Source organism: Nelusetta ayraudi, unplaced genomic scaffold (assembly GCF_046127955.1).
Source record: "Nelusetta ayraudi isolate G7.1 ecotype Tasmania unplaced genomic scaffold, CSIRO-AGI_Nayr_v1 ptg000034l, whole genome shotgun sequence".
Taxonomy (NCBI): Eukaryota; Metazoa; Chordata; class Actinopteri; order Tetraodontiformes; family Monacanthidae; genus Nelusetta; species Nelusetta ayraudi.
Window position 1 is genome coordinate 2,400,001 of NW_027466084.1, and position 26,056 is coordinate 2,426,056.

Below are 26,056 nucleotides of genomic sequence, written 5' to 3' on the forward strand. Positions count from 1 at the left end.
GAGACACACCAACGGCTATCTCGTGAATGTGCCCGTGAATCTGTGACCGTGCGCGCGCGCTTTTGTGTGTGTGTGTGTGCGTGTGCGTGTGCGTGTGCGTGTGCGTGTGCGTGAGTGTGTTTGAGTAACTGAGCTCAAAACAAAACAAAACAGAAGGGATCACAGACGTGTTTGCGCTGTTACAGACTGCCCTCTACAGTTCAGGAGAGAGCCTGCACTCTTAGAGGTCCGTCGAGGCCCATCGAGCTGCACAAGGACTGAGCGTCAAGTGTGTCTCTTCTGAAGAATTTTTTTTTTTTTCTGTTAATACTTGTTGAGAATCAAACACACCTTATTCTAATAAATGAATCTAATTAGAGAGAGAAGAGGGAACACAGAGAAACAAGATTTGAAAAAAGAAAAGCTGCTGTGAAAGAACGAAATGCAGTTTTTTGAAACTGGAGAATTGCACCATAAAAGTAGCATCAGTTTACCAACACATGGACTGTACCATCACTTAATATTGAGTGAATCCCATCAAATTCAAATCAAGTGCGGTGGGCCCCTAAAGGATGTCTTTGAGTTTAAAAAGATTCAAAATTCCCTGTGTAAATATACCTAAAAGACCTGGCCTAAAAGAGCTGCTTTAGTGAAGACCTGTTACGGTGATGGTGTGACAGCGCGATTGCTCCAAGATGCTCTAAAAAAAACAACAACCTGGAAAACATGGAAAATGTTTCCATGAGCCTGAATGCTGTCATGGTTTTAAGGAATACATCATTAAAAACTGCTCTTCTGCAAGGACGAAACTGTGACACTTCACTCTAGTCTAGTTTTAATACATGCAGCGGCACTATAATATGGCTCGGTTGGGTTAAAGCGTTGCCACAGCCTTACCAACGAAGAATAAAAAGCATCCTGCAAGCGACATAATGGCATTAGCTCAGTTTTAACGATAGCTTAAGATGCAGATGTCGATCTTTCACCAAGATAGAATTAAAAAAAACAAAAACAAAACAGCCAAAGTTCACTTCGGGAAAGGAGCCGACAGCCTCAGTGGGAGGCAGTTGCATTTGGCTTTCGTAATTATGTTAACATCTAAAAATAATTGCACCGTGATCTTGAGAAAAAAAATAATAATAAGCAACGCTCCCTGCGGCCTCTCCGTCCTTGTCCTGTGTGAAAGTCTAAAAAACAGTGTGGGATGCAGTAGACTGCCCTGGTTGATCGTGAACTACAATGGAAGTAATTCACGATCTCTACTTGCCCATTATTAAGTATAAGAAAACTGCATATTTCAAGGGTGGGGCAAGCGCACCGCTGCAGGATGTGATAGAATCCTCTGTGGGTTGGTGAAAGACAAGAGCACAGCATTCCAACAAACACAACTGATTCCCTCCGTGCTAAAGTAAAAGCTTGTTGGTTGTTCCTCCCTGTTTGTTCCGAGAGGACGTAAACAACAATCCAACAATCGGGGGGGACGAAGGTGGAACGAGGATGAATCAGAATAGGAGGGCCTTTTGTGAATGAATTTGATGAATGTCGCAGGGATTGCGGTTGCTCGGCTGAAAACTGCCTTGTGAGCAGATCAGAGAAGGGAAGGAGTGGGATGGTGTAGTGTGACAGTGAAAAAGGCAAACTCAGATCTTATTTTTGCAGCAAGACAGAATTTTACAATGTAAAACGTTGCTTAAAACATGAGCAGTGCTGACGAGTAACCTATTACTACGTAATCCACTACTGTAATTAAACTACTTTTTGAGTAACGGAGTAATTTAACGGGATTACTGTGGCAAAACTGGTATTTATATCATAATTACTTTATCAAGCAACGATTCCGATTACTTTGCCGAAATATTTATATACCGTCCACAAAATGTCTGAAATTTAGAAAAACAACCGATCACAACAATGTCGCAGATTCATCATTCAATCATTGATATGCGACGACGCACCAAAACAAACAAGGCGGCGACAAAAGAAAAAATAAAATACAAACGTTATTTTGAGTTCATCTCGTCTAAATGAAAGAATATTGTGGTTGGTTGTACGTTATGTGCAGGAAACAAGACGTCCTCAACTTCGAAAGTGTCCACGTCGAACCTCATAAATTGCAATCACAAATACTGTGATTCTAATTATTTTAATAATATGGGCTGTGCGAAAGGCACCAGTGCTGTACATGAGTTTGTTCTGTGAAATGTGCAGTTTGTGTTCAGAGAGCAAGCATTCACTCATGTTAAGAGGACAGAGGCAACATTTGGAATTGCAATTTTGCACTTTAATAAAGTTCATTCCAAAGCACTGAGCAGCTGTTACTTTATCTTTTCTTAACTGAAGTAATTTATAATTAGTAATTGATTACTTATGAAACAAAGTAGTTAGAGAAGTTCATAGATTACTTTTTAAAGGAGTAATCAGTAATCAGTAGTTTGGATTACTTTTATGCAGTAATCCCAACAACACTGAACATGTGACTTAAAAAAAAAAAATGGCACTGGCTTCAGACTACTGCTGTACTGATTACAGTAAAGTAGTCCCTCTGCTTCCAAACATCTCTGATGCACTGTCACTGAAATTCACCCGTGTGAAATTTCTGACTGGACTCGGTGGAAACTGAGACCAACAATCTGAATGCTCCTTTTTTTCTCGTCCCCAATCCAATCTCAGCCATCCAGCGGCTTTGCCAGGTGACAATGGGATCATTGCAGCGGCCGAGGCAGATGGAAAATTAGCATCTGGGCATATTAAAAATGGCTTCACCCACATTTGCATAAAGCCAAACCATCACCTCTCTGCTGGTACAGTGTCACAGTGACACTGCAGCTCCTCGCAGTGTCTTTGCAAATCCGTGACTCACTGCCTTCATTAAGTTCAGGGATTCTTACTCTGAGAGTTGTCTTTTTTTCTATTTTTTTATTCTTTCAGCACAGCCACAAACTTGTGCCTGCATCTCCGTTCAGACACAAAAAAGAAAAGTGTGTCGATTTGTTATAATCAGTCTTCAGTGAATCTGAACAACAGTCAGGTTGTCTGCTCTGTATTTATGTGACAATGGTGTGACATGTCTGGACAGATTCTCTTAGCCAAGTGAGCTAATTTCCTTATTTCCAATATGGACCTCAATTGTGTTTTTTTTTTTTTAAAAAAAGGGTTCCTATTATGCAAAATTCACTTTTTTGTGTTTTCTCACAATAATGTCTCCGGCCTGTCAATGAACATCCCATGTGGGATGAGGAAAAAAGTCCATCCTTTACTCCTGCTGCTAGCGCAACTTTTCATAAGTGGCATCGATAGGAACCCCCTTTGGAAATCAGGTCTTTGTGATGTCACAAAGGGCAATACCTACCCCTACCTCAACATAATGCCCTATCTTGCCAACAGCCTTGTTTTGATCCCCTTGTCGAGGGCACAGCAAAGAATTAGTAATTAAGCATTGTTGGGCAAAAAGACCGTAACATGGGACATTTTGGCTATATGAGGATTATTGTTGTCATATACATAGATTTGTATATATATACATACATACATATATACATACATACATATATATATCAACTTATTGCAGTGCACATTTGCATGGATCTGATTAGTATGCAGGCTAAAACATGTTTGTCTGTTTCCACATAGACTTTGGTTTGACTTACTGTTGTTGAGACCTCACTACTTGCCCCTGTGTGTGTCAAGAGTGAGGACAGGTGTGGCAAAACTATGAGAAATACACTTCAATAAAAAGGAACTGCACCGCAATGTCAGTCAGTCTTGTCCTCACCAATGCCAGCGCGAGTGAAAGCATCAGCTACATTAAAAACTGAGGCAAAATCAGGAGATTGACTGTATTTACATATGGGGGAAATTGCTCAATACTCAATGTTTGCATGAAAGTTGGCAAAAAAAAGTAACAACCGTTTAGCAAGGCCTGTGTTATTACAAAACTGTAGAATCAGCATCATGTAATGACTTCAGATTGTGTGTTTCATGGTTATTTTTAAACGGCCTGTATCTTGGAAGGAGGCAAATTCCTTCAAGCAAAAGAAGCTTTGATCAGGGGTTTTGACTAATGGCCCAATTAGCCTTTAGTTAAGTGACAGACAAGTGGTTCCTCTCAGCTAATGACGACACAGCAGCTGCCCCCTCACGTCCTGTCAGGCCAGGAGGAGAGTGTGTGTGAGTGACACCTCGAAACGGACACAAAAGACCACTCAGCTACGCTATGGAAATGTCAATAAGTCTTGGGGGAGACGGGGGAGGCCGGGGAGAGAAATCGGCTGCAATTGAACCACCCCGAGGGCAAGTTCAGTCAGCAGAGCGTAGCCCGAAGGCACCACATCTTCAGCAGAGAGAAAATCAAAAAGTCATTCCGGGCGAGTCGATAGTCACCAGAGGGAAGGAAGGAGGGAGACAGAAGTTGATCAGGGGCAATTTGGAAGCCCATTAACGGACATTCCACCTGACAACACTCGAGGAAATTGAGCTCATGCTCCCGAAAGAGGAAATTCCGGGGGGTGGGGGGGTAAGAGAGATGAATGGAGGACGTGCGAGAAGGTTTCCATCATCAAACAGTCCTTGGATACCAATCAGACAGAAGAAGAATCTGTAATGAGCTCTCACAGACTTTCAGGTTTTGATTTTCTTTTGTTTTTTTGCTGTATAATGATTTTGTGGTAATGTTGATGTTTTTTATAATAATAGATAGATAGATAGATAGATAGATAGATAGATAGATAGATAGATAAGACAGATAAGACACCAGGTAACTTCAGGACAGGACCCTGATCATCCCACGGTAACCTTGCCAGTGCCCAGACTTGAACCCCATTGAGGACGTCTGGAAGACTTAAAGGTAAAAGTTTGGCAATGATCCTAATCCAGTCTCACAGACAATACAATAGGAGGAGGACTTGAGAGTTGGCAAACCACAAGAGCCGCCCGCCATGGAGACCTCGACAGACCTTGATCGAAGCCTCGCCCGAGTGTTCCTGAGCAGTTGCGACAAATCGCTTCCTTCAACTTTCTTCAAAGTTTCTCGGCGTCTCCACGCCGAGATTCCTGAAACAATGGAGCGGGGCAGGGGGAGGGCGAAAGCGCCCTCATGACAATGTGTTCCAAATACGACAGTGAAAGATGCTAAAGCCAGGTGACTTATTGAGAGCAGGTTGCCTTCCCCCTGCGATGCCTGTTGCCACCAGAGGCCTAGCTTGCGCCGGGGCAGGGCTGGAGTAAATAAACCTGTCGGACCGCATCCAGTCACACACCTGCCACCGTCGTCACTGCCCGTGGTCACATTCACTGGGAATAGCAAATATGCAGACGACAGCCGGACAAATAAATCGCGTCAATGCGGCACACTCTAAACCCACAGTATGGTGGAGGGTTTTTTTAAACCAGTAAAAAGGTAGAAATGAGACTAGTGGGTTACAAGATAAGCCATCAAGCACTGGTAAACCGGGGTTAAACAGGTAATATTCTGACATTTGTCGAGGCCTACCACTGCAATTACTAAATCATTTTATGTTGAAGACATAAAAATGTGCTTGATTTTTGCTTACCTTGACATTTTTTGGTGATTTCTTTTGTGATAACTCTGCAATGTTTCTGGCAATTGTATTTTTATGAACTGAAAGCCAGTGGGTAATACACTGGATAATATTTGTTTTGTCGATCACATGTCATTTGAGCATTTTTCCCAGATATCAACACCAGTGTCCACTACTTTTCGCAATTAAACGCTCACTGATTTTTCGAAAGGATGCACCTGCTTTCTGATATAATATCATCGTTATATTTACTGGTCTCATGAAACAGCCTGAAATTGATGAATAGAGAATTTAGTTATTAATCGGATAGTTTTGTTGGACAATATATCATTCAACAGAACTTGTTATGCTGCTGGGTCTAAATCAATTTCCCTTTCCCACGAAAAGCAAAGGTTTGTTGGCAGCTTGAGTAGGTCTGTATGTTTCTTTTCTGTGGTCACATGACAAGAGGGCCTTTTTTTAAAAAGAGTATTAATTTGTTTTGGGGGGCGACAGAAACAATGCCACTGCAAGTCAGAGGGCAGAGAGAACACCTGGCTGCCAGTGTTGTCACTAACCTGATAGAAAAGTCATTGATTTCCAAAGTTCTGTGTTTTAGGAAACACACACACACACACACAAAATCAAATAATGTTGTGACGTGCTAGAGGTACATGCTGTAACTGGAAGAAAAAAAGCACTCAAGTCAAAGTGAATTTTGTATGACGTCGGCCCTTCAGTTCAGACGACTGATGTAACTCTAAAGTATGCAGTTTGTACAGCTGGGAGACTGTACCAGCACTCCAGAGACACAAGAGACAGACAAGCTGATTGAAAAATAAATAAATAAAAAAAAAAACATCACTGTCCTCATAGTTCTGTCTGACCCGAGAATCTGGAGCCCGGAGCGAAACACAAAGTGGAAGAGACAGAGATTAAAAAAGAACAATGTTTGCACAGCAGTGCACCATCTGTCTCCACATCCTGTTAGATGTGTTTTGGCAGCGGCAGCGTGTGATTCATACTGTAGGTTTTTGGGGGGGAATTCAAGATCCATAGAAAAGGACAAGTCGAATCAAAAGAACACATCCATATTAACGGTATTGCAATGGAATGCTCGCTGCAGAATTTGTGTCGTTACACTGGTGATATGGTAGTGACACAGAGTTTTCAATGTTCTTGTCTGGTTCACTAATAAAAAGAGAGATTTTCAGTGCAATGTACGGCCTTGAATTAGTCCAGTAAATCAGATCTGGAAATATTTTTGCATAATCCCAATATTTTGTCTTTTGACTGTCACTAATACTTACATAGAGGTATGTAAGTATTACAGGACCGTAAAATACTAACAAGTGAAACCTTATATATCAGAATATGAGGTCTGGGATAGCATGGCACACAAGTTTCAAATAAGAAAAAGGGGGATTCTAAAATAAAAAAAATAAAAAAAGAACAATCGAATATTGCTATGGAAATATTGTGTCAGACGAACAAAGCTCTCTTTCCTGGGTATAACTGGCCCGGTGGCCCGGGCGTACTTTGAAAACTGTCCGGGCCACCAGAACGCTCCAGCGACTGTAAATAAAATAATGCCCTTAAAAAACACAAGTACAAAAAACTAATTTCACATTAATTCCCCGTGCGTCTGTGAAATCGCCTCGATAACTACCGCTAAGACATTACATGATCCCGATCAAAGACAGCCAACGCTGTGCTCACCGTGGGACTTAAACACATTTCGCTCGCTCCCACGGAACGCCTCCTTGCCCGGCTTCATGTAAACGCCGAAACCGATCATTTTTGGAAACGCTGACATCACAGCTCTAAACCCCACCCCCCGCCTTGCAACCTGAGCTGCCGTGAGGTGCAGACCACCACTCACTACAACAGCGTCGGGCAGCGGACCTGTTGCTGCAACTACTGATCAGCCTGCAGTCTCCCATTAAACCTCCACTACAACAAACCGCAAACTATAGTGAACAATAACACACGGTGCTCGTGGATTGTGTGCAAAGTGAAAATATACACAACATAAGCGATTTGCAAACCTCCTGTCTTACTTTTTATTGATTTTCTTTTGGCTTGGCGGACTGGGATATTGAGGCAGAAAACCTAAATGACAAAAAAATTTGCGAACTTTTACTGGCAACCTTAACATGGACCTTTTAAGGCTTTGTGTTCTAAAATAACTCAAAGCAGCAGTTCAACTCTGTCGTTTATCCACACCGTCTTTGACACCGAAGTGATCTTTCTTTCTATTCTCAGTGGCAAATGTCCCTTATTTTCAACCCCTGTTTTGTGTGTCTGATGCCAAGCAGCAGTGAAATGCAACAAATTGCCATAAGGCCATTTGTAAATACTGGTAAATACAAACGAGACAACAACAACCATAACAACAAAGCGTCAGCACTCCGCTGTGCCAGATATAAAAAGTGACAGGTTGACTCCCTGTCAAATTTGACGTGTCCCCCGGGAGGTGCTGATGATGCAGGATGATGTCAGCAAAACTGTCCAATAGAAAAAATTGTGCTCTCCACTCTTGGATCTCTTAATAATGCAGTGAGAAAAGCCATTTAAGCTTTAAAAAAAAAAAGTAATTAGCAATTTACGTTGTTCACTAACGTACCTGGATAGAACTAACCAGAAGAACTCTGAATTCAAAATGCAAATATAAATTCCAGAGAGCTGTAATCTCAGTGGCTAACACTATTTTTTGACAGACAGGATGATTTGCATTTGACTTTAATTCTGTCCACACTGACCTCCAACACAGCCCCTAGTTAGAAATAGTAGCATTTTGCACAGAAAATTCAGATAACGCATTAATATGAATCTTACACTTGAGGAAAACAAATTCAACCAAGTAAATTTCATTATTTAATTTGTCATATATACATATAAAACGACTGCAGAGATGTTCCTCGCTAGAATTACAAATCAATCACACCTTTTTGCAAAACCATTTCCGAAATTTTAGATCAGAAACCAAGACATCCTCACAGCACATACACCTCCCGTTATAAGCTTTCCTCATAAGAAACATCGCCACACAACTGACCTCACGTCCAGCCAATATACCAGCCACCCCCTGTTCCCATCTACCTGCTCTTAATGGTGGGGTTCATCCTCAGGGGAAACAATCCCAGGTCTATGTCGTTGCAGTCAGGGTTGAACTCTAGGGCTCCCGAGATGTAAATGAGGAAGTAGTCCCAGAGCTCTGGTAACTTCTTGGAGGAGAGAATCATGAGGGAGACCGTTAGGGATGTTCGCAAAAAGAGCCAGCTGTCGTCCAAAGAGGTGAGCACGGTGTGGGGATTACAACACCTCCCTGCGGATTTTTAAGGGGCTCCAGCGGGCTGAGCCAGCCCCAGTGCACCACTCAGCACCTATTATTTGTCTTGAGCGACTGACTCCTCCTCTCCAGACCGGACGCAAGAGACAGATGAAATTGCCCTTCTCCAAACGGAACCGCTTACCAGCAGGTTCTCTCACCTTACGCACAGTACATCCCCCATTAATCCATCCATCCGTCAAATGTTTGACCTCAAGAGAGGAGGTTATCACTTCCTTGATTGTGCTATGTTTGGATCCTATCTGGATTAGATGGTGGGGGTCATGTAATCCCACGCGGCATATCAACACTGGCGGGAACAAATGTCTGTAACAAAACGTATTGTACTCTTCAATTGCATGATTGTGTCTCAATAAAATGCAACACTTCACTGAACCAAGACTCTGATACATCTCTGATACATCTCGCTTGTTGTTGGTTTTTTTTAGCTCAGTGTGTGCGGAAATATGTAGCAAAAATAAATAAATAATCACAATTAGCTTTAAGAATGAAAGTATGTCCAAACAACACAAAATTGTTGTTTGTTGGTGTGGTGTTACTCAGTTAAATCTAGCCCTATGGCCGAATTATTGCCCCTCCATACATATATATCGTAACTATCGTATATATCGTATCCATCGTATATATATATATATCGTATCTGTCGTATATACTCTATATCGTGTGGTCAAGCACGTGTCATTTCTGATGATGTGTTGCGTGCGTGAGTTGCGTGCGTGTGCCAACTTTAGCCACATCCCAATGAATTTGCGCGCGCTTTTCTTCCCCCCCCCTCCAGCTGCGTTGCTTAGCGGTGTGTTGCGTTCACATACCAGTAAATGAGCGACAGTCCGTCGAAACGCTCGAGTTCTCTCCCACGCTGTTTCAGCAGAGACATATTATCCAAAAAAAGAGAGAAAGAAAAAAGAAAAGAAGGGTCCAGGTGTCGAGCCCCTCCCCCCTCCGCCCCACTCACTCACCCCCCACGGTACTGCTGGACTCAGGACTCAGCCGTAAAGTTTTCAGAACCCCCAAAACAAAGTGCCGGCGTGCCGGAAGCGCATCACCGCATGGCTGCTCCTCAGCAGGAGGAGCTCGGTGTCTGTCTCCGCCCGACTGACTGACTGAGTGACTGACTGAGTGCGGGGGATGTGTCAGCAGTAAGTTCCCCTCCGCTTCAAATCAATGCCACGGAATGTGTGCCGTGTCGGTCCGATTCTAATCTGAGCGACACGTGGGCTCTTTTTTCCTGCTGACCGACCTCGACCCATCTGTCGGACAGGAGAATCAGCGTCTGCTGTCTGCGCCGCGTCACCTCCACCCTACTACTGTCACCGTTGGTGGGGGCGGGTGTGTTTGGGGGACACACCGTGTGGCCCCCTGGTGGTGGTGAGGCTCCACGCAAGGTGTCGGTATTTTCTTTTCATAGATAGATAGATAGATAGGCTCTTTGCTATATACTGAACTCTTTTTCTTAAATATTTTTGCAATGTCCAACATACACACTTAAATATACTGAAATATCGACGATAAATGTACTTTCATTTTTATGCAAACACACAATTATACTTTTTTTTTACTGATGTATTATTAGCAATTCCCTTGTACATACAGTCGAAATGCTTTAGTAGTTAGCAGAAGCATTGTCTTCTTTTAGCACTGAATGGGATTGCCCACAATTTCATCGTACTTTTGTACAATCACAATGAAGATTCTGATTCTGAATGCTGTAAACTGAGGGCCAATGTTTTCAGCTTTTTTTGTGTGTAGCATTTGTTTTTGTTGGTTTGTTTTTCAGCCCTGAATCTATTTAATGTCTAAAAACTACTTGTCTTGTCTTGTTTTGATAAATCAAGATTAACAGACTGACAGTGTGTTGTGATACCAAACAGTCCTGACATCACTTCCAGGTTAGTGACAAGACCCCCCGCAGAGGTATTCGTCCCACTCCCTGAGACCTCCACACAGCTGTCTATTTTCCATGCATGTGGAAGCTCACCTTGGCTCACCTTGGGCAGGAACATAAAACCATGCTTTGAAACAAAGAGCTTCAAAAAAATGCTCCTTTTTTTTTGGTCATCACTTGTGGACTGAAGTCTGTAGTGAAAATACAGATTTGAAAATGCATGTGGGATGTGGGACTTTTATTTTTATTTATTTATTTATTTATTTATTTATATTTAAAAAAAAAAGCACAACATGCTGAGGTCAGGTAAGGGGAGGGGGGATTATTGACCTGGCAGTTACCAAATCAGTGGACAGAACAGGACAGTCCGTGTTTGGTCCTGTCCTGGGTTCATTGGAACAACTCGATGCCAGTTGTCTCCTCACACGCTCACAGGCAACGGCAGTGTAGTTTTCATGTATACCAGTTTATTTGTGGCCCCTTTCATTCCGTTCGTGTAGAAACACGTCGGCTGCCCGACGCTTCCCAGGAATCGGTGTGTCAGCGGCGTCCGTGTCACTTTGTTATTGTGGGTGCTGACCCAGTTTCTCCGGCGGTTCAGAGGAACGAGATGATGGATGTGATTTTCAGCGGTTGTGTAACCACCCTGGAGCATTGCGTCCTCCGAGGTCATGGTCAGGTAGCCAGCCAATCCCTGCTCAGGGAAGCCACCAGTGGCTGTCGTATCTGTGTGTCTGTGTCTGTGTGTTTCTTAGTACAATAACTTCCAGTTTTGTTCATTATCTAACTGGAGTCCTTATAGAAACACAACTCATCTCTTAGGATCGTTGTAATACCTTTCTTCTCATTTTTCTTCTTCCGTGTTCATTTTTACCATCTCTGCAGCAACTGAAGCCAAAGGTCAAAATGTCCAAGATATCAATAGCAGGACAAAGGACATTTTTTCTGTTTAGAAAATAACCACCTCATCTTAAATGTGCTTCCTTTTAATGATGTAAGGGTCTTGTTGTTAGCATTTCTACTGAGAAGCCATTTCATCTTTAAATATTCAGAATCATATATCTAAGTTCTGTGTCTAAGTTCAAGCCGCACACTTTAGCCCCTCACATAGCAGGCATGTTTTTTTATCGGAACAGTGGTGTTGGCATAAATTGAGGGAAAATTTCCCTTAATTTCTCCATAGAACGGCTCAAAGAGAGGATTGCGGATTATCTCGAGTGACTCGGTCACAGTGTCTCAAACGTTGCTCGAGGGTTTTTTCAGATGTATATGAGCGGCGCTTAGTAGCACCGCATACTAAGTCATGAATCCATGTAGTTCTATCACAGGAAAGAAATAGAATGTTTAAAATAAATGCTGTGATTCCCTTCAGAATAGAGTTACCAATAATGGCCGGACTCGTCAATATGGATAAAACGACGACGGGGGGGGGGGGGGTCTGCTTTTCTGGGACATGTGTATTGTGTCTGAGGTGAAATATTCCCGTGAGGCGTTTAATCCTGTTTCATGTGAGGCATCGGATCCACGGCGAAGCAGAGCAAATCCTGCCGGCTGTTCACTTCAGGGGTCGCCACAGCAAATTGAATCGGCTCATGTGAATGAGTGGGAATAGGTTTTACCTACAACAGATGCACTTCCTGACACTACAATGGTGGAGGAGGAGGGGTCGCTGTATCCGCCACTCTGACCCATAGCCTAAAAGATCTCCACGTTAACTTTTAAGCTCACTGGTCCACAGGTGGTAAAATAATGCAAAACGCATTTGGTCACATTGATCCGCAATTTATTATTTACAGGCCTCCATTTGTTTTATCCATCACAATAGACTGACTGGAAGGATTTAGCCGAAACCTTTCTCCCATATGCATCCCAGCAGTGTGGCTGTGGGCCAAGCTCCTTTTCCCTTAATCCCGCGGTGGATCTCTGAGGTTAACAAGCATCATCTCTCTGACTTGGACTTATAATGGCTGCAGATAGGATTGGGGACAGGAAGATAATCCCGTCACCATCCAAGACGTCAAACCTCGCCTCCTCCTCGGCGACTGGCTGCTGACCCTGAAAACTCCAGCCGACTGTTTGTGACACACGCACGCACGCTGACCTGTATCGACGCAGAACAGCAGAGCGGCCGTCAGCTTTTTTTTTCCCCCTTCTCCCTTCCCCGTGGTTGAAACACATCCGACGTAATCTCAGCAAATAGAAAGTCAAATTCCTCGTCAAGCAGGCCAAAAACGCTCTTAAAGTAGTAAAGAGCACAAGTATTCACGAAAGAAAACAAAACGTAATTCTTTGATTATTAATTAAATTCTCCGCTAATCCTTTGATAATTCCCTGGGGAAATGATACAGTTTGCAGACCGCAATATTTCACCCAACGGACGCACCACAGTGTAGAGTCTTAGAAGACATATTGTGATTCTGTGTGTGGCGGGTCAAAACCAGCTGCTGATGAAATCTATGCACACTCTGGAGTAATTGAAATTAACGCCATTAAATAGGCTCTATGTTCAGTTTAAATGAAAAAAAAATAAAAATAAGAGGAACAGAAATGTGCATTTTAATGTATTGGGATTTATAACTATAATTATTATGAATCCTTTTTATGATTATGATCCGGTTACAGCAAACCAAACAACAAAAGGACTAAAACTCAAGACAGAAGCCGTGTGTGCTCAGCTGCTAAACGGGACGGAGTGGGACAGCCAGCGCCGAGCTACCTAGCTCGCTAGCTAGCCAGCTGGAAAACAAGTCGGGGTTCAGAGAGCATTATATAAAATGTTGTGGTTTTTTTGTTTGTTTTTTTAATGATACCCAGACTTGTACCTCCCCGTCAACAACAATGACTTCATTCTGTTACCTTCTTTAATTTCTTCCAAATTCTTTCTATTTAGTGGTAACTGACTGTCATCGCTGCCTCCCCTGGATGCTCAAGAGTTCCCTTTGCCAAAAGTATAGAGGGGGAAAAACAGCTTTTCAATAAATTTAGTGATGAGGTTTGACCTGTTCTTTTTCTGACATTGTGAGGAAAGATCTCTCATTTAAAAGTTAAATTCAAAAGGACTTTAAATTAAAAGTGGCTGATCAAGGAGTTTTTTTGGGGCCCTCGAAAAAAAACGACAGTGTATAGTTGTGACTTTTTGCCTGACTTTCAGACACTTTTGAGGTCTTGTAATTCTTTCGCTGTTTTTCACACCAAACTATCATGGAACAGTCATCTGCGTGTGTTTCAGGCTAATCTGGGACTTTTTTGGCCCCTGGAAAAACAAAACAAAAATAAAAATGAGTGTTTCGTCGGACTTTCCCCCCCCCGCGATTTTCGGACATGATGAGATTTTTGGTGCGTCATCATGGTCATGGAGGTTCGCACTTCTTCCTTTAGACAGCACATAAATACAATACAAATTTATAACAGTTTTTTTTATTATTATAATTATTTTTCTTAAGAATCTCAGTTCTTCATACACAAAAATAGGTGCTGGAAACAGCACTACTCCCCTACAAAAAACCGACTCGCTAAACAGCTGCGTTGCACTTTGGTTGCTTGCTCTGGCGCCCTCTGGTGGGACCTTGCCGGTACAGTCCGGTGCTGGCTACAAGTTGTTTCTGTACAGTGAGAGATAAGGTGGTAGATACGTATGCAAAAGTTTGGCGGTCCTTTTTCAAGACGTTTCCGTGGTGACCTTTGCGAAATTAGAAATCATGATAACACCGGGGAGGTGAAGCACACAGGAAAAAATGAGAACAAAGGGAACAGAAAAAAAAAGAATCTTCAGAGGGATTCTGAACAGAAATTTAAAACAATACATCTACATATTTTCTTTTAATGGATGCACCAAAAAAAAAAAAAAGAAGGTGGATCACGTCATGAGATCCCTCAGAGCAACAGGAAACTCCTGTTGTGCGTTCAGGAAATTGAAAAACAAAAAAAAATCTTCTGTTTGAAGTTCTGGGTTTCACTCTCATTTCAACACAAAAACAGGACATAAAGCATTTAAGTCCTGCGATCCGCACAGGGCTTCAGAAGAACCCGTTCAATAAATATAAAAACAGAAAGTTGCCCTCTAAAAACACACAATCGACACTCGAGTGCAGGAAAAAAAACACAGTGTTGCCGTCTAAAGACCTAAAAGGAGAAAACAAAGGAATAAACGAGCTCCGGCCAGATATTTAGCTTAGTGTGTGTGTGTGAGTGCGTGTGTGCGTGTGTGTGTGTGTGTGTGTGTGAGTGTGTGTGCACGCGGGCACTAGAAGGGCCTCTGGAAGCTGACGGGTGGGGAGCCCACGCTGCTGGGGCTCAGCAGGGGGTTGGAGTCGAGGGAGCTGGGCGTCATCCCCACCATGCCGTCGGACTTGGCCGTCTCGCCGCACAGGAAGTCGTCCTCCTCGGACGCCCCCGAGACCTGGTGAGGGGAGGGAGAGAGGGGGAGAGAGAGAGAGAGAGGAGAGAGCAGGACTGAGCGAGAGAGTGACCTCAAGACCACAGTCAAGTTTCGCTCTGTGTCACAGAGGATGCTGTGCAAACACAGTGTCGACAGGTTTTGTGCAGCGTCTCGAGGACTTAATGTGAAGACGACGGTGATGGCTTTCACGATACTGATGAGGGATTTATTGATTGATTGAATGACTGATTTATTCAGTCCTTTCAGCCCATAAATACATTAATGAAAATGTATAACCACAGCACACGCTGGGTTTTCCTACCCGACAATGTATACGATCCAGTGCGCCCGACGGCACGTTTGGTAATTCGGGTGAACACGCGCGTCTTCAAATGAACCAACAAAGAAGAACGCAGGTCCGTCGCGCTCACAGCAGTGATTTAGGCTTTTGTCCAGTGCAACTCAGCAACAAGCGAGTGAATGCTGACTTTGCATTCTGAAGTTGCAGCGCGTTCCGATTGCTTCTGTTCCACTCCGATCCATTTCATTCTCTGCTCCAGGTGAAAAAACCCTGCGAGAACTTAGCACGCCAATTTTTATCCGATCATAACAAAAATCACTTGTCGCCCCCTTCCCCCCACCTCCACCCCCCATGTGAAAATGACTCTGCCGTGTCGTGGTCAGCCAGGTCGCTAGCGTTGCTGCCCTCGAATGCAAAGCATTAGTCACACACGTGACAGCAGCCACACGCTGTGTGGTACAACGGGAACAATCCTAAAGCATCCCTGTGAAACCATGCTAACCGTGAGCTCAGCTGCTAACCCTTCACCAGAACTCTCTTGTCGTCTCACCTGGCGGCCCCTCTGGGTCGGACCCAGCTCGGCGTCTGCCAGCTCCTCCCACACTTGATACAAGGGTTCGATCAGCTGACCGGACCTGTGCACAAAAACACAAGCGCACACGCTAGCACAGAGTTGCATGCACAGTACATGAAAAATGTCCAACAATGAAATGCTTTTCAAATACTTTCATCAAACATGTGTGTTCACACTTCTTCCAATCGGTGGTCGGAAGTCTATTGTGGTCTGTTTTTAAACATACGAGTGAGAACTATGCACAAGGACTAAAAGGCCGGCACCTCTTGAGCAGGTAGGGGTCGAAGGGGAAGAAGCTGTCCAGAGGGTTGGTGTTGGTGGTCACGCAGTCGCCCCCCGCCGAGCTGCGGACCACCGGCAGCAACTGACGGTTGTTGCGCTCTATGATGGTGTAGCAGAGGACCACCTGGTACTTCCTGGAGCGCAAAAACACACAGTGCACGGTGAACAACCTGGTACTTCCTGGAGCGAAAGTACACAGTGGGAAGCTTCAGCTGCGGTGGTTTCTTTTAGGATACCATGAACACCACGGCTTGAACACACATACACACACATACACAGTTAAATATAATTCAATGCCTTGGGTAAATGTAACGTCACAGTACAAAAATTATAACACTTAATTTAGTTGTTTTATTTTTAATTTAAAAGTCTTCTTATTTGATATTATTCTATTCTATTCCACTCTACTCTACTCTATTAATAATTGAATTGGTTTATAGGAACCAGGTAAAATCCAACATTTCTATATTCAATATAGACAATATTAATGCTTGAATAATTAAATGTTGAATATTGTTATTCTCATGTGTTGTCTGAGAACCACATCGGCAGTGGGTTTTTTTGTAGGTGAAGAGTTTCACTACAGCGACAAACTCAATGAATCTTCAACATAATTAAGATATTTTAGCAAACACAACTACATCACTATCCATTCAATTCAACTTGGGATTTGCTGAGGCCTAATACGCTGAATACTGTACACCAAAAAAAGACAAAGATTCAAATTGTGTCTTTTTTTGTAGTATTTTTCACCTATTTTATTTCTATCTATATTTGTAGTGTTGTTGTTGTCGTCGTCGTCGTCGTCGTCGTCGTCGTTACCTGGTGATGGCAGCAAACATGCTGGTGACTGCAGGCAGACACACTTTGAGAGGGTTCAGCTGACAATAGACCACCCGCTCCAGGTTCAGACTCTGCAGGTACTCCAGACCTGACGGGCGCGCGCGCGCACACAGACACACACACACACACACACACACACACACAAAGTTAGAGCTATCGCATAACCATGCAGCATTAAAGGTGCTGTGCAGTGTGTGAAATTCTGCCATCCGTTGGTCACATTTTCGATTGCAGCACTCATCCCCTCACCCTCCCTCTCCCAAGCTTGCCAGATAACTACGGTGGCCTTCGCACCCAAACCTGGATCCCTCGTCCACCTTCTTCTTCGTTGGTTTAATGGAGGTCGCGAACGTTCACCCTAATTACGAAACGCGCCGTCAAGCGGCTGGATTGTCCACACCAGGCTTCCTTAGAATCATGGCGGTGCGAGATGGCAGCTAACTTTAATACACTTTTCTAAAAGTCATAAATCAGGCCAAATTTTACATCCTGGACCTTTAAGTGATGCACACTGCCTTGTGACAGAATGTAACTTGCTCAAACACATTTTCCTATTTTTAATATAACTTGATGGAATGTATATAATTCCCACAAATATATGGGGGATTATGGCATAATTCCCATTTGGTGACTTTGAATCAAAATAATCAAACGAGAATAAAAAGTTCACGTAAAAATTAAATAAAATGAATGTAAATTTGATTCGATTAAGATTGATCATTAAAAAAAGGTAGCCGTCAATGACCAAGTGTGTACCGAAACCTTTCAAAATGGGCGAGAACTTTAGAGAACGTTCACACCTTTCTTCATGTTGCCCTCCAGCATGGCCCTGTGTCTGAAGATGAGCGTGTAGAAGACGGCCTGGCAGGCCGTGTAGAAGGGTCCGTGCAGGCTGATGTCCACGCAGGCCTGCTTGCCGCTGCTGTCCTGGCCGTCGATGTAGCGGTGGATCCAGGAGAGTAGCAGGTCCAGGCAGGCTCGCACAGTACTGGAGGAGCGGGGGGGTCGGGGGGGAGTTAGCATGAATTTTAGAACCCATTGTGGCCCCACCAGTCAGAAAGTTAGCCCACCCCCACCATGGGCAGATGTTTAGGAATTTCCACACAGCCGTTTGTTTTGTATCTGGCTGGACAATCGACCGTCCAAAGCCAGGTGTGCATGGCGCTGTTCCTGCGGCTCCAGGCATCAAGCGCAGATTTGCCTACACACAGGTTGGTCGTCACGGTTGAGTCTATGTTTGACGTAACCGGAAGTGACCAGCATGCATATACAGCACAGGAGCAACACGGTAGAACAGGAGTCACCAACCTTGGTGGACCTGAGAGCTGCTTCATGGGTACTGAGTCATATGAAGCGCCAACAGTCTGCTACAGAAAGTTTCTCTGTTCTATATTATCATTATTAATGATACTCGTCAATGTGAAGACACTGAACACGTTAATGAGTTCTCAATAATTATCGTTAATAATTATCCTAACGATGACTTAACAACGTTGGATAATGCAGCTCAACGTGATTCGGGGAGGGGGTGGGGGGGTGACTCAAGTGGTCCTTGGGGGGCGACCAGACCCCTGCGGTAGAACGGGAGGAGGCGCCCCCTTGCGGCGCAATTTGGTAATGCGCTACCAGACTTTGCCTTTACAACGCCTCAGTAGCGTTAGCATATAAGCGGAAGAAACGGGAGCGGACCGGAACTCACGATACGGGGACGAACTTGGCCCGGGCCAGGAAGCTGCCCAGGTAGCCGGCGGCCGCCTGGCGCAGCACGGCCGGCTGGGAGGGGCTCTGGAGGATCTTCCACTGGTGGTCCAGGAAGGCTTCGGTGAAGGCCTGAGGAGCAGAGAGACGGGGGAGCTTCTGAACGGGAGGAGATTTAGAAAACAAGACCAACATCGGCCTCAACTGGCGACCGGCGGCCAACGCTGCCGGGGTCGACGCTCACCAGCCTGAAGCTGCAGAGGTAGAAGAGGACGAACTGGACGTGGCTGGAGCCATGCGTCGGCAGGACCAGCTTGTCAAAGATGCTCATCAGGTCTCGGTACAGTTCTTTAGTCCTCTCCACGTTCAGAGAGCCTGGGGTGGGGGGCGGGGGGGGGGGGGGGGGGGGGCAAGCAAAAAGACAAATCCTCAGCTTGACCTTTTTTTTGGGGGAGGGGCGTGAGGTGCAATATAAATGAAGGTAGAGGAACTTGAATTGAAGTTGAATGTTTTTTGTTTTTTTAATCTTTTGAACTTTCTACACTGCAGACAGATACTGAAGAGTAGACAGACAGACAGATACAGATAGATAGATAGACGGATAGATGGACGGATAGATGGATAGATGGATAGATGTATATAGAAATACAGAGATAAAGAGATAAAGAGATAGAAGAGTAGATAGATAGACAGTTAGACAGATATGTGTGTGTGTGTGTGTGTGTGTGTGTGTGTGTGTGTTATTGCTGTGTTCCTGAGCTACCATTTAAATGGCAGATGTCCTTGACATAAGCCATCAGGACGACCATGAGGGTGTCCAGCCTCTCAGCCACCGGGTGGGCCGTCACTAGCGCACTGTGGCCGTCAGTGGTCGACATGTCCTCATCCTGAGAGAGAGAGAGAGACAGAGAGAGAGTGAGAGAGAGAGGGAGAGAGAGAGAGAGAGACAGAGAGAGACAGAGAGAGAGAGAGTGAGAGAGAGAGTGAGAGAGAGAGACAGAGAGAGAGACAGAGAGACAGAGAGAGAGACAGAGAGAGACAGAGAGACAGAGACACATACCCACACTATGTGTTTAATTCGCTGCTCTGGTTTCGGCTGAGCGGACAGACAGTTGAGCCAAAGAGGATGTTTTTCCATAATGATAATTCTGCCTCGTGCTCACCATGTCAAAGAGCCCCTCCTCGCTCTGACCCTGGCCCTGCACGGCGTTCTCCTCGGCCTCTTCGATGTCGGACCTGGACGCGCCCACCTGCAAACACGGCACGACCGCCGTCAGGGTGCAGAATCAGCACCTCTGCACTGCACTCGCACACTCCAACCTCTTCTTGTTCGTCACCCACGTCGCGCTCCAATCATTTCTCCCAACTTACGTCCAGCTTGAGCATCTTCCCGATGATCAGCTCCAGGATGTCTCTCCTGATGGAAGGCAGGTAGGTGGTCACCCTCAGGAGGTTGTGCGCGTAGCATTCCTGAGGAGAGGCGACGGGCGACGAGCTCCGTTTAAACCGATGCGTCTGGGTTGCAGTGGCGGCGCCAGAGTTTTGTTTTGCGAGTTACTTTACCAGGCTTCTGGAAGACTTCTGAACAAAGGGGAAGTTCTCCTGCAGGATGGGCATCAGGAAGCGGCTGGTGCTGAAAGCAGAGGACGACGCACGCGTTGCAGAATGAAACAAGGACGGGGGGGAAACCAAAAACAAAATAAAATAACGGCCTTGCGTGTTTTAACCAGAGTATTTCTCTCTGGGGCAGTCAGAGAGAAAGACACGATTTGGAAAAAATAAACACATAAATAAAACCACCGGCGTTTGTTTCCCTGTGGTTGGAGGTTTCACGGTTGAACCTCTCAGTCGACTGAGCCACGGCAGCTCGGAAACTTTGCTGGCTGCTCCACTTTCAGTGTTTTCCACTGGGTGAATGACAGAGTTACAACTGCACAGACAAGTAAGTAAGTAAGATTCGATTCTTTGGGTTTCCCCAGAACCAAGTGACATCTGAAGCAGCCTTGTGTGCCGCTTGTGACTGCGGCTCTTTCTGCTCTTTCCTGCACAACTTCGCCAATGTGGTTGTGGTTGTGGTGCCGGCGTCTTCCTGAACGTTAAAAAAATGACGGTAAAGAGCGCCAGTTCCATCCTTTACCAGCGAAACCTACAAATCTGAACGGTTTGAGAGATTGATTTAGAAGCACGAGCTGCTGATCATCCAGAACTTCAATAAATCTCCAGGAAACTGCACCTTTACACTAAATGTAAGCTTTCAGAAAGAAACAACCCCGAATGATTGTTTTACTTTCTGCTCATTTGGAAGGACGGCAAAGGCGTCTGCAAGATGATCTCAGAGGAATTTACTGAGGCCAAAGTTTTGATTGTCACGAGCAAGCGAGCGGTAGCAAACTGAACTTTGATCTTTCTGGAGTTCAATGACCCTACGCATCGATGAATTGCTGTTAGAAAACAGCGTCAACTAAATCTGGCAAAATATGAGAAGTGTAAAAATGAAACTGAACCATACCTGAAGAGTTAAATATGCTCAGATGCATTTTTTTGTACCATTATTGTTATTCCTTAATACGGAAGCACATTGCATTCACTGAATCACAAAAAAATGAGGCACCAGGATCTCGTAATTCCGAGATAAAATTAAAAGGAAACATCTGAATCCCTGATCAGTGGGCAATGAAGGAGATAATTTTATCTCATAATTACGAGATCTCATAATTACGAGATCTCGTAATTATGAGATCTTTTCTCGCGATTACGAGATCCTGGTGCCTAATTTTTTTTTTTTATTCAGTGAATGCAATGCGCTTCCGTACCTTAAGCCTGAAAAAAAAAAAAAAAAACAGGAAAGTGACTTACGATGGAACGTATCTGGCGATGAGCTGCAGAGCCTGGTGGCACTGATCAAAGTTTCTGGGGAGGTCTGGATAAAGTAACGAATGAGTTATTCACAGTCAAGCGACGCTCTTGGACGCACAGCAATCTGAAATGCAAAAAGATCGACTCCTACTCTCGTCTTCGTCGTCCGAGTCGGAGACGACGACTCCTCCCTCGCAGACGGTCACTCGCTCTGGAAGACACAAACGCCTCGTTTGTCAAAATAAAAGTCGCAAGGAAATGCATCAAATCAGCTGCGCGTCAATACCCAAATGTCACTTTCTACACATTTTCAGTCTGAAGGACATACTGGGAGTGAAGTGGGAGACGACCATCTTGAGGCAGGCGCGCAGGAAGACCGTCTGTGCTGACACCAGGTTGCTGAGAAAGGCCATGTACTCCTCCACCACGGCCTTGCTGCGACCCACCCATGGAAGCCTCTGAAGGACAAAAGCAGAGAGAAGATGTCAATGAAGCTAACCAGGCAATAAAACCGCTGATTTTCTTTTTTTAATCACTGATCATTTACGACAGGGCTATTCAACTTACGCGGCACACCTGCAGAAAATAAATGACAACGGCAGCTTCGGCAATGTGCGACACTTTGCGTCACTTTCGGTCAAGACGCCAAGCGCGATCATTCAAAACAACATGTATGCGCCCGGATGTATGCTCCGTTAATGAGGTGTATAACGTGAGGAGGCTCTTCAAGACGACGCACCAAATTTCTGAAAACGAGTTTCCACCGGCATCCACGGCACGGCAGACCAAAGTAAGAGAACTTCCATCCATCCATCCATCTTCTATACCCGCTTATGCCTATTCGGGGTCACGGGGGTCTGCTGGAGCCTATCCCAGCTGTCTTAGGGCGAAGAGAACTTATTCAGAGCTATGAGTGGCGTTGGACAACGTTATTCCGTGCGCTCAATATGCGTCAAAGCTCAATGGCCGCATCCCTGCGTGTTGCATGGATTTTGAGCAAAAAGAAAAGACCGTTCACTGGCAGTGAAACGGTGAAAGAGTGCATGCTTGCTGCTGTCGAAGAAGTGGTCGCTGATCTGAAAGTAAAAGACCAGGTCATGACTTCAATACACTGTGAACCAACTGTGGTTGTACCCAGGTCTTGTTGGTACTATTATTTTTTGCCTTAAGAGCCAACTCTAGTTTTCTGTTTTGTGCAATGTGTTTTTTTTTTTTTTTTTTAGCAAATAGCCAATTGTAGCAATTGTACATGAATGTTGTTGATACTTTCAACATTTTTGCACTACATCCTTTCATGGCTATTGCATCTTTATTGATGTTAAGCTACCTCTAATTTTGCACAACATCAATGTTGGTTGCACAAAGCTGTTTTCAAATAAATCTGTTTTTTTTTTTTAATTTTCGATCTATTTGTATTATTTGTACCATGCAACAAACACCAAATAATGGTGTGGCGATTGAGTGGCCCGTTGGCTGGACAACCTTCCAAAAATTTGGCCCTTTCGAAATTTTAGTTGAATAGCCCTGAATTACGAGGATTCGTTTAAAAAAATATACAGTACTACCCAGAAAATTAGAATATCCTGAAAAGGTTGTATTTCCCCATGTCTGACCTCTTCTGAGCCAACCCAAGACAGACTTTTTAAAGGCTCAAGACCCTTTTGCAGGTGTGTTGGATTCTTTGGACTCTTTGAACCTACAAAACTGAAGCTTTTTACAGTATACTAATTTTCTGAGTTTGTGGGTTTGTGGTTTTAATAAGCTGAAAATCTTAATCAGCAAAGTTACAACAAGGAACTGCTTGAGATGTCAATTTGCGTGGAATGGCTCAATAAAATTTGTTGGTTTCATCTTTTATGTTAAATTGCCAATATAAAACAACTTTTACTTGATATTCTAATTTTTCGGGTAGTACCTGTATATATATATATATATATATATATATATATATATATATATATATATATATATATGTCTGCAAATAACACACAAAAAGATGCCATCGTTGACACCTTGCAAGGCTGTCCAATTGTCAAAGTCCTGTCAGAAGACAGGACTTATTATATAGTTTATTTTTTATTTTAGTATTGTTGGGTTTTTTTGTGCTGCAACAGCGAAGTTTCCCAATTTCAATTTTTAAAAAAAATCATTGTATTTTTTTATTTATTTTAAAAGCCTGACCAGGGACAAAGACTGCAAATTAGCTAAAGCTAGATGCCTTATGTACGTCACATTTTCCCTTTTCTGTGGCAATGTTGGATGTATCGTCCCTGTTAAATAAACATTAAAAATAAATAAAATAAAGTTATAAAGTCCAAATCACCGACAAGGAGTTGCAAGCAGTTGTCTGTGTACACTCACCAAGACGCTGAGGATGAGAGCTTCATGATCTTTGGTCAGCTGAGTCACACAACCCCGAAATTCTTGAAGCCAGTTGATGATCTGAGCGTCCTGTCGTACCAGAGAACGCATTAAACCACACACACATATGCAGAGGTGAGAAGTAACAAAGTACAAATACTTTGCTATTGTACATAAGTACTTTTTTCAGGTATTTGCACTTTACTTGAGCATTTCTTTTTCTGACATCTATCTTTTTTTACTTTTACTTCCTGCATTTGTACCAAAATATTTCTGTACTTTCTACTTCTTACAAAATGCGCTCGTTAAAGGTTTTTTTTAAGTGTTTAAAAGATGCAAAGTAATTTGTTGTTGTTGTTTGAAGTGGAGTTATTTGCACTATGATGTGCAGTTAAATATAAAAGTGGATCGTATTTTAGAGGGAGATTATTTTAGGGTACCTCCGCGTTGGGGTCACTCTGGTCAATTCATTCCAGATTATTCGGTCACAATTTGTTCATTTTGGCAAAACTATCAACAAAAATATTGTTTCATTAATGCCAAAAAAAAACATGTTTTACTTTATACTTACTTTTTTACTTGATCAAATGAGTTGAATCAGTACTTTTACGTTTACCAGAGTATTTTTATACACAAGTATCTGTACTTCAAATTTAGTACAGAATGTGAATACTTTTACCATGTCTGCACATATATGTGCATGTCTTTTTATTACATCAGTATTCCACGTTTACAGGGTAGCAGATTCCGGCGCAAACTAAGAAATCAAACACTTCGACTCTACCTTGATGTCAGGATCGGTCAACTGATGTGCCAGGAGCTCGTAGTCATTCGAGTCCCCCTTTAAACGACAGCAGAGTCGATTCAAACAGCGACACTCTTCAGTAATACAACAAGCGTGAAGCGTCACGTCACCACTCACCCGTTTGTGTTTAGCCAACGTTTCCGCCACAGTCCCTCCGAACCGAACCGTTTTAATAGGAGGAGAGTTGAAAAAGTCCCGACCGTCTATCTCCATGTTTCGATGTGCTTGTAGGGACGAGTAACGTTTTTGTTTTGCTATGCTAGCTAGGTGTGCTTCGTGCTAAATATTCCGCTTTACGTGTGCACTGTGTTGTCATTGTATTCGGTTACGACGGTTGGACTAAACAAACGCTACGGCATAATAAGTGATAATGATTCGGGATAAGTTAGCGCGATATATGTAAACGCAAGCGCCCGATAATCCATCAAACTCGGGAGCGCATGTGCCCCTCTCCCGCAGGAGGTGTTTACGGAAGTGAACACCAAAACGCCGGTGTCACGTTCAACGACTTCCCCATAGCAACGCTCCTGAGGTAAAAGTGTTCCGCTTGATGAGAGTGCATTGAAACTAACTACAACAACAAATAACTTGCCACCCTGGGTGTTCTGTTGAATATTATCTTCATTTTGATTTTGTATCCTTTTCCTGCGTAATATGTACATTTCCATTTACAAAGTATTGTTGAAGTGTGCTAGATTTAGAGGCAAAGACTGTTTTTTTTATGCAATGCCTTATTTTGTAAAAGGATATTTTAAATAAAGTTTATTCTTTATATTCTTCCTGCTTCTTCTTCTTCTTCTTCTTCTTCTTCTTCTTCTTCTTCTTCTTCTTCTTCTTCTTCTTCTTCTTCTTCTTCTACTACTACTACTATTACTACTACTACTGTTACCTGTCACTTCTTCAGGACTAAGTACAATGCCACTGAAGGCTTATAGGTGTCCAATGCACAGCCCACCACTGAGTTTTACATACACTTCTTCCCATGTTGTTTCTCTGATATCTTGGTATCGTGTTTGTTTGTTTTTTTAGGTCTGTGTTTTGCTTGATAAATGGAGTTAATCGGTTAATTCTGTTTAGGCAACACTATGAGCTCCTCCACAGTTTGAGCTCTTCACATTAGTCCCAGGATGACATTTGCCACTCTCATGTTCACCCCCACACCTCCCACTAGTTTGCTTTCCTTTACAGTTTGTTGCAATGTGTCCAAATGTCTGACATGTGTAGAA

The 26,056-nt window shown here is 43.6% G+C and overlaps 2 protein-coding genes across 3 annotated transcripts in view; both read right to left on the bottom strand.

Moving 5' to 3' along the window:
• The window catches only part of LOC142892344 (syntaxin-binding protein 4), a 63,113-nt gene extending 53,343 nt beyond the window's left edge, over positions 1–9,770 (bottom strand). The window contains exon 1 of one of the 2 annotated variants that reach the window (XM_076032436.1): positions 9,660–9,770. In XM_076032436.1, coding sequence (XP_075888551.1) covers positions 9,660–9,724 — 65 coding nt within the window. In that variant the 5' untranslated portion in view covers positions 9,725–9,770. The remainder of the gene's footprint in view (positions 1–9,659) is intronic. The other variant, XM_076032435.1, reaches the window with a different exon arrangement.
• Positions 9,771–13,272: 3,502 nt separating this feature from the next.
• Positions 13,273–25,321, bottom strand: rrn3 (RRN3 homolog, RNA polymerase I transcription factor). Its single transcript, XM_076032440.1, has 17 exons — positions 24,948–25,321; positions 24,810–24,866; positions 24,026–24,115; positions 21,993–22,122; positions 21,816–21,875; positions 21,665–21,728; positions 20,372–20,441; positions 20,180–20,278; positions 19,972–20,058; positions 19,572–19,695; positions 19,053–19,183; positions 18,810–18,940; positions 17,911–18,098; positions 17,090–17,198; positions 16,249–16,401; positions 15,962–16,046; positions 13,273–15,131 (listed from the first exon to the last, which is right to left on the bottom strand). Exons 1-17 carry the CDS (start codon positions 25,041–25,043, stop codon positions 14,976–14,978), a joined length of 1,830 nt encoding a protein of 609 aa, XP_075888555.1. The 5' UTR covers positions 25,044–25,321; the 3' UTR covers positions 13,273–14,975.
• Positions 25,322–26,056: the final 735 nt, after the last annotated feature.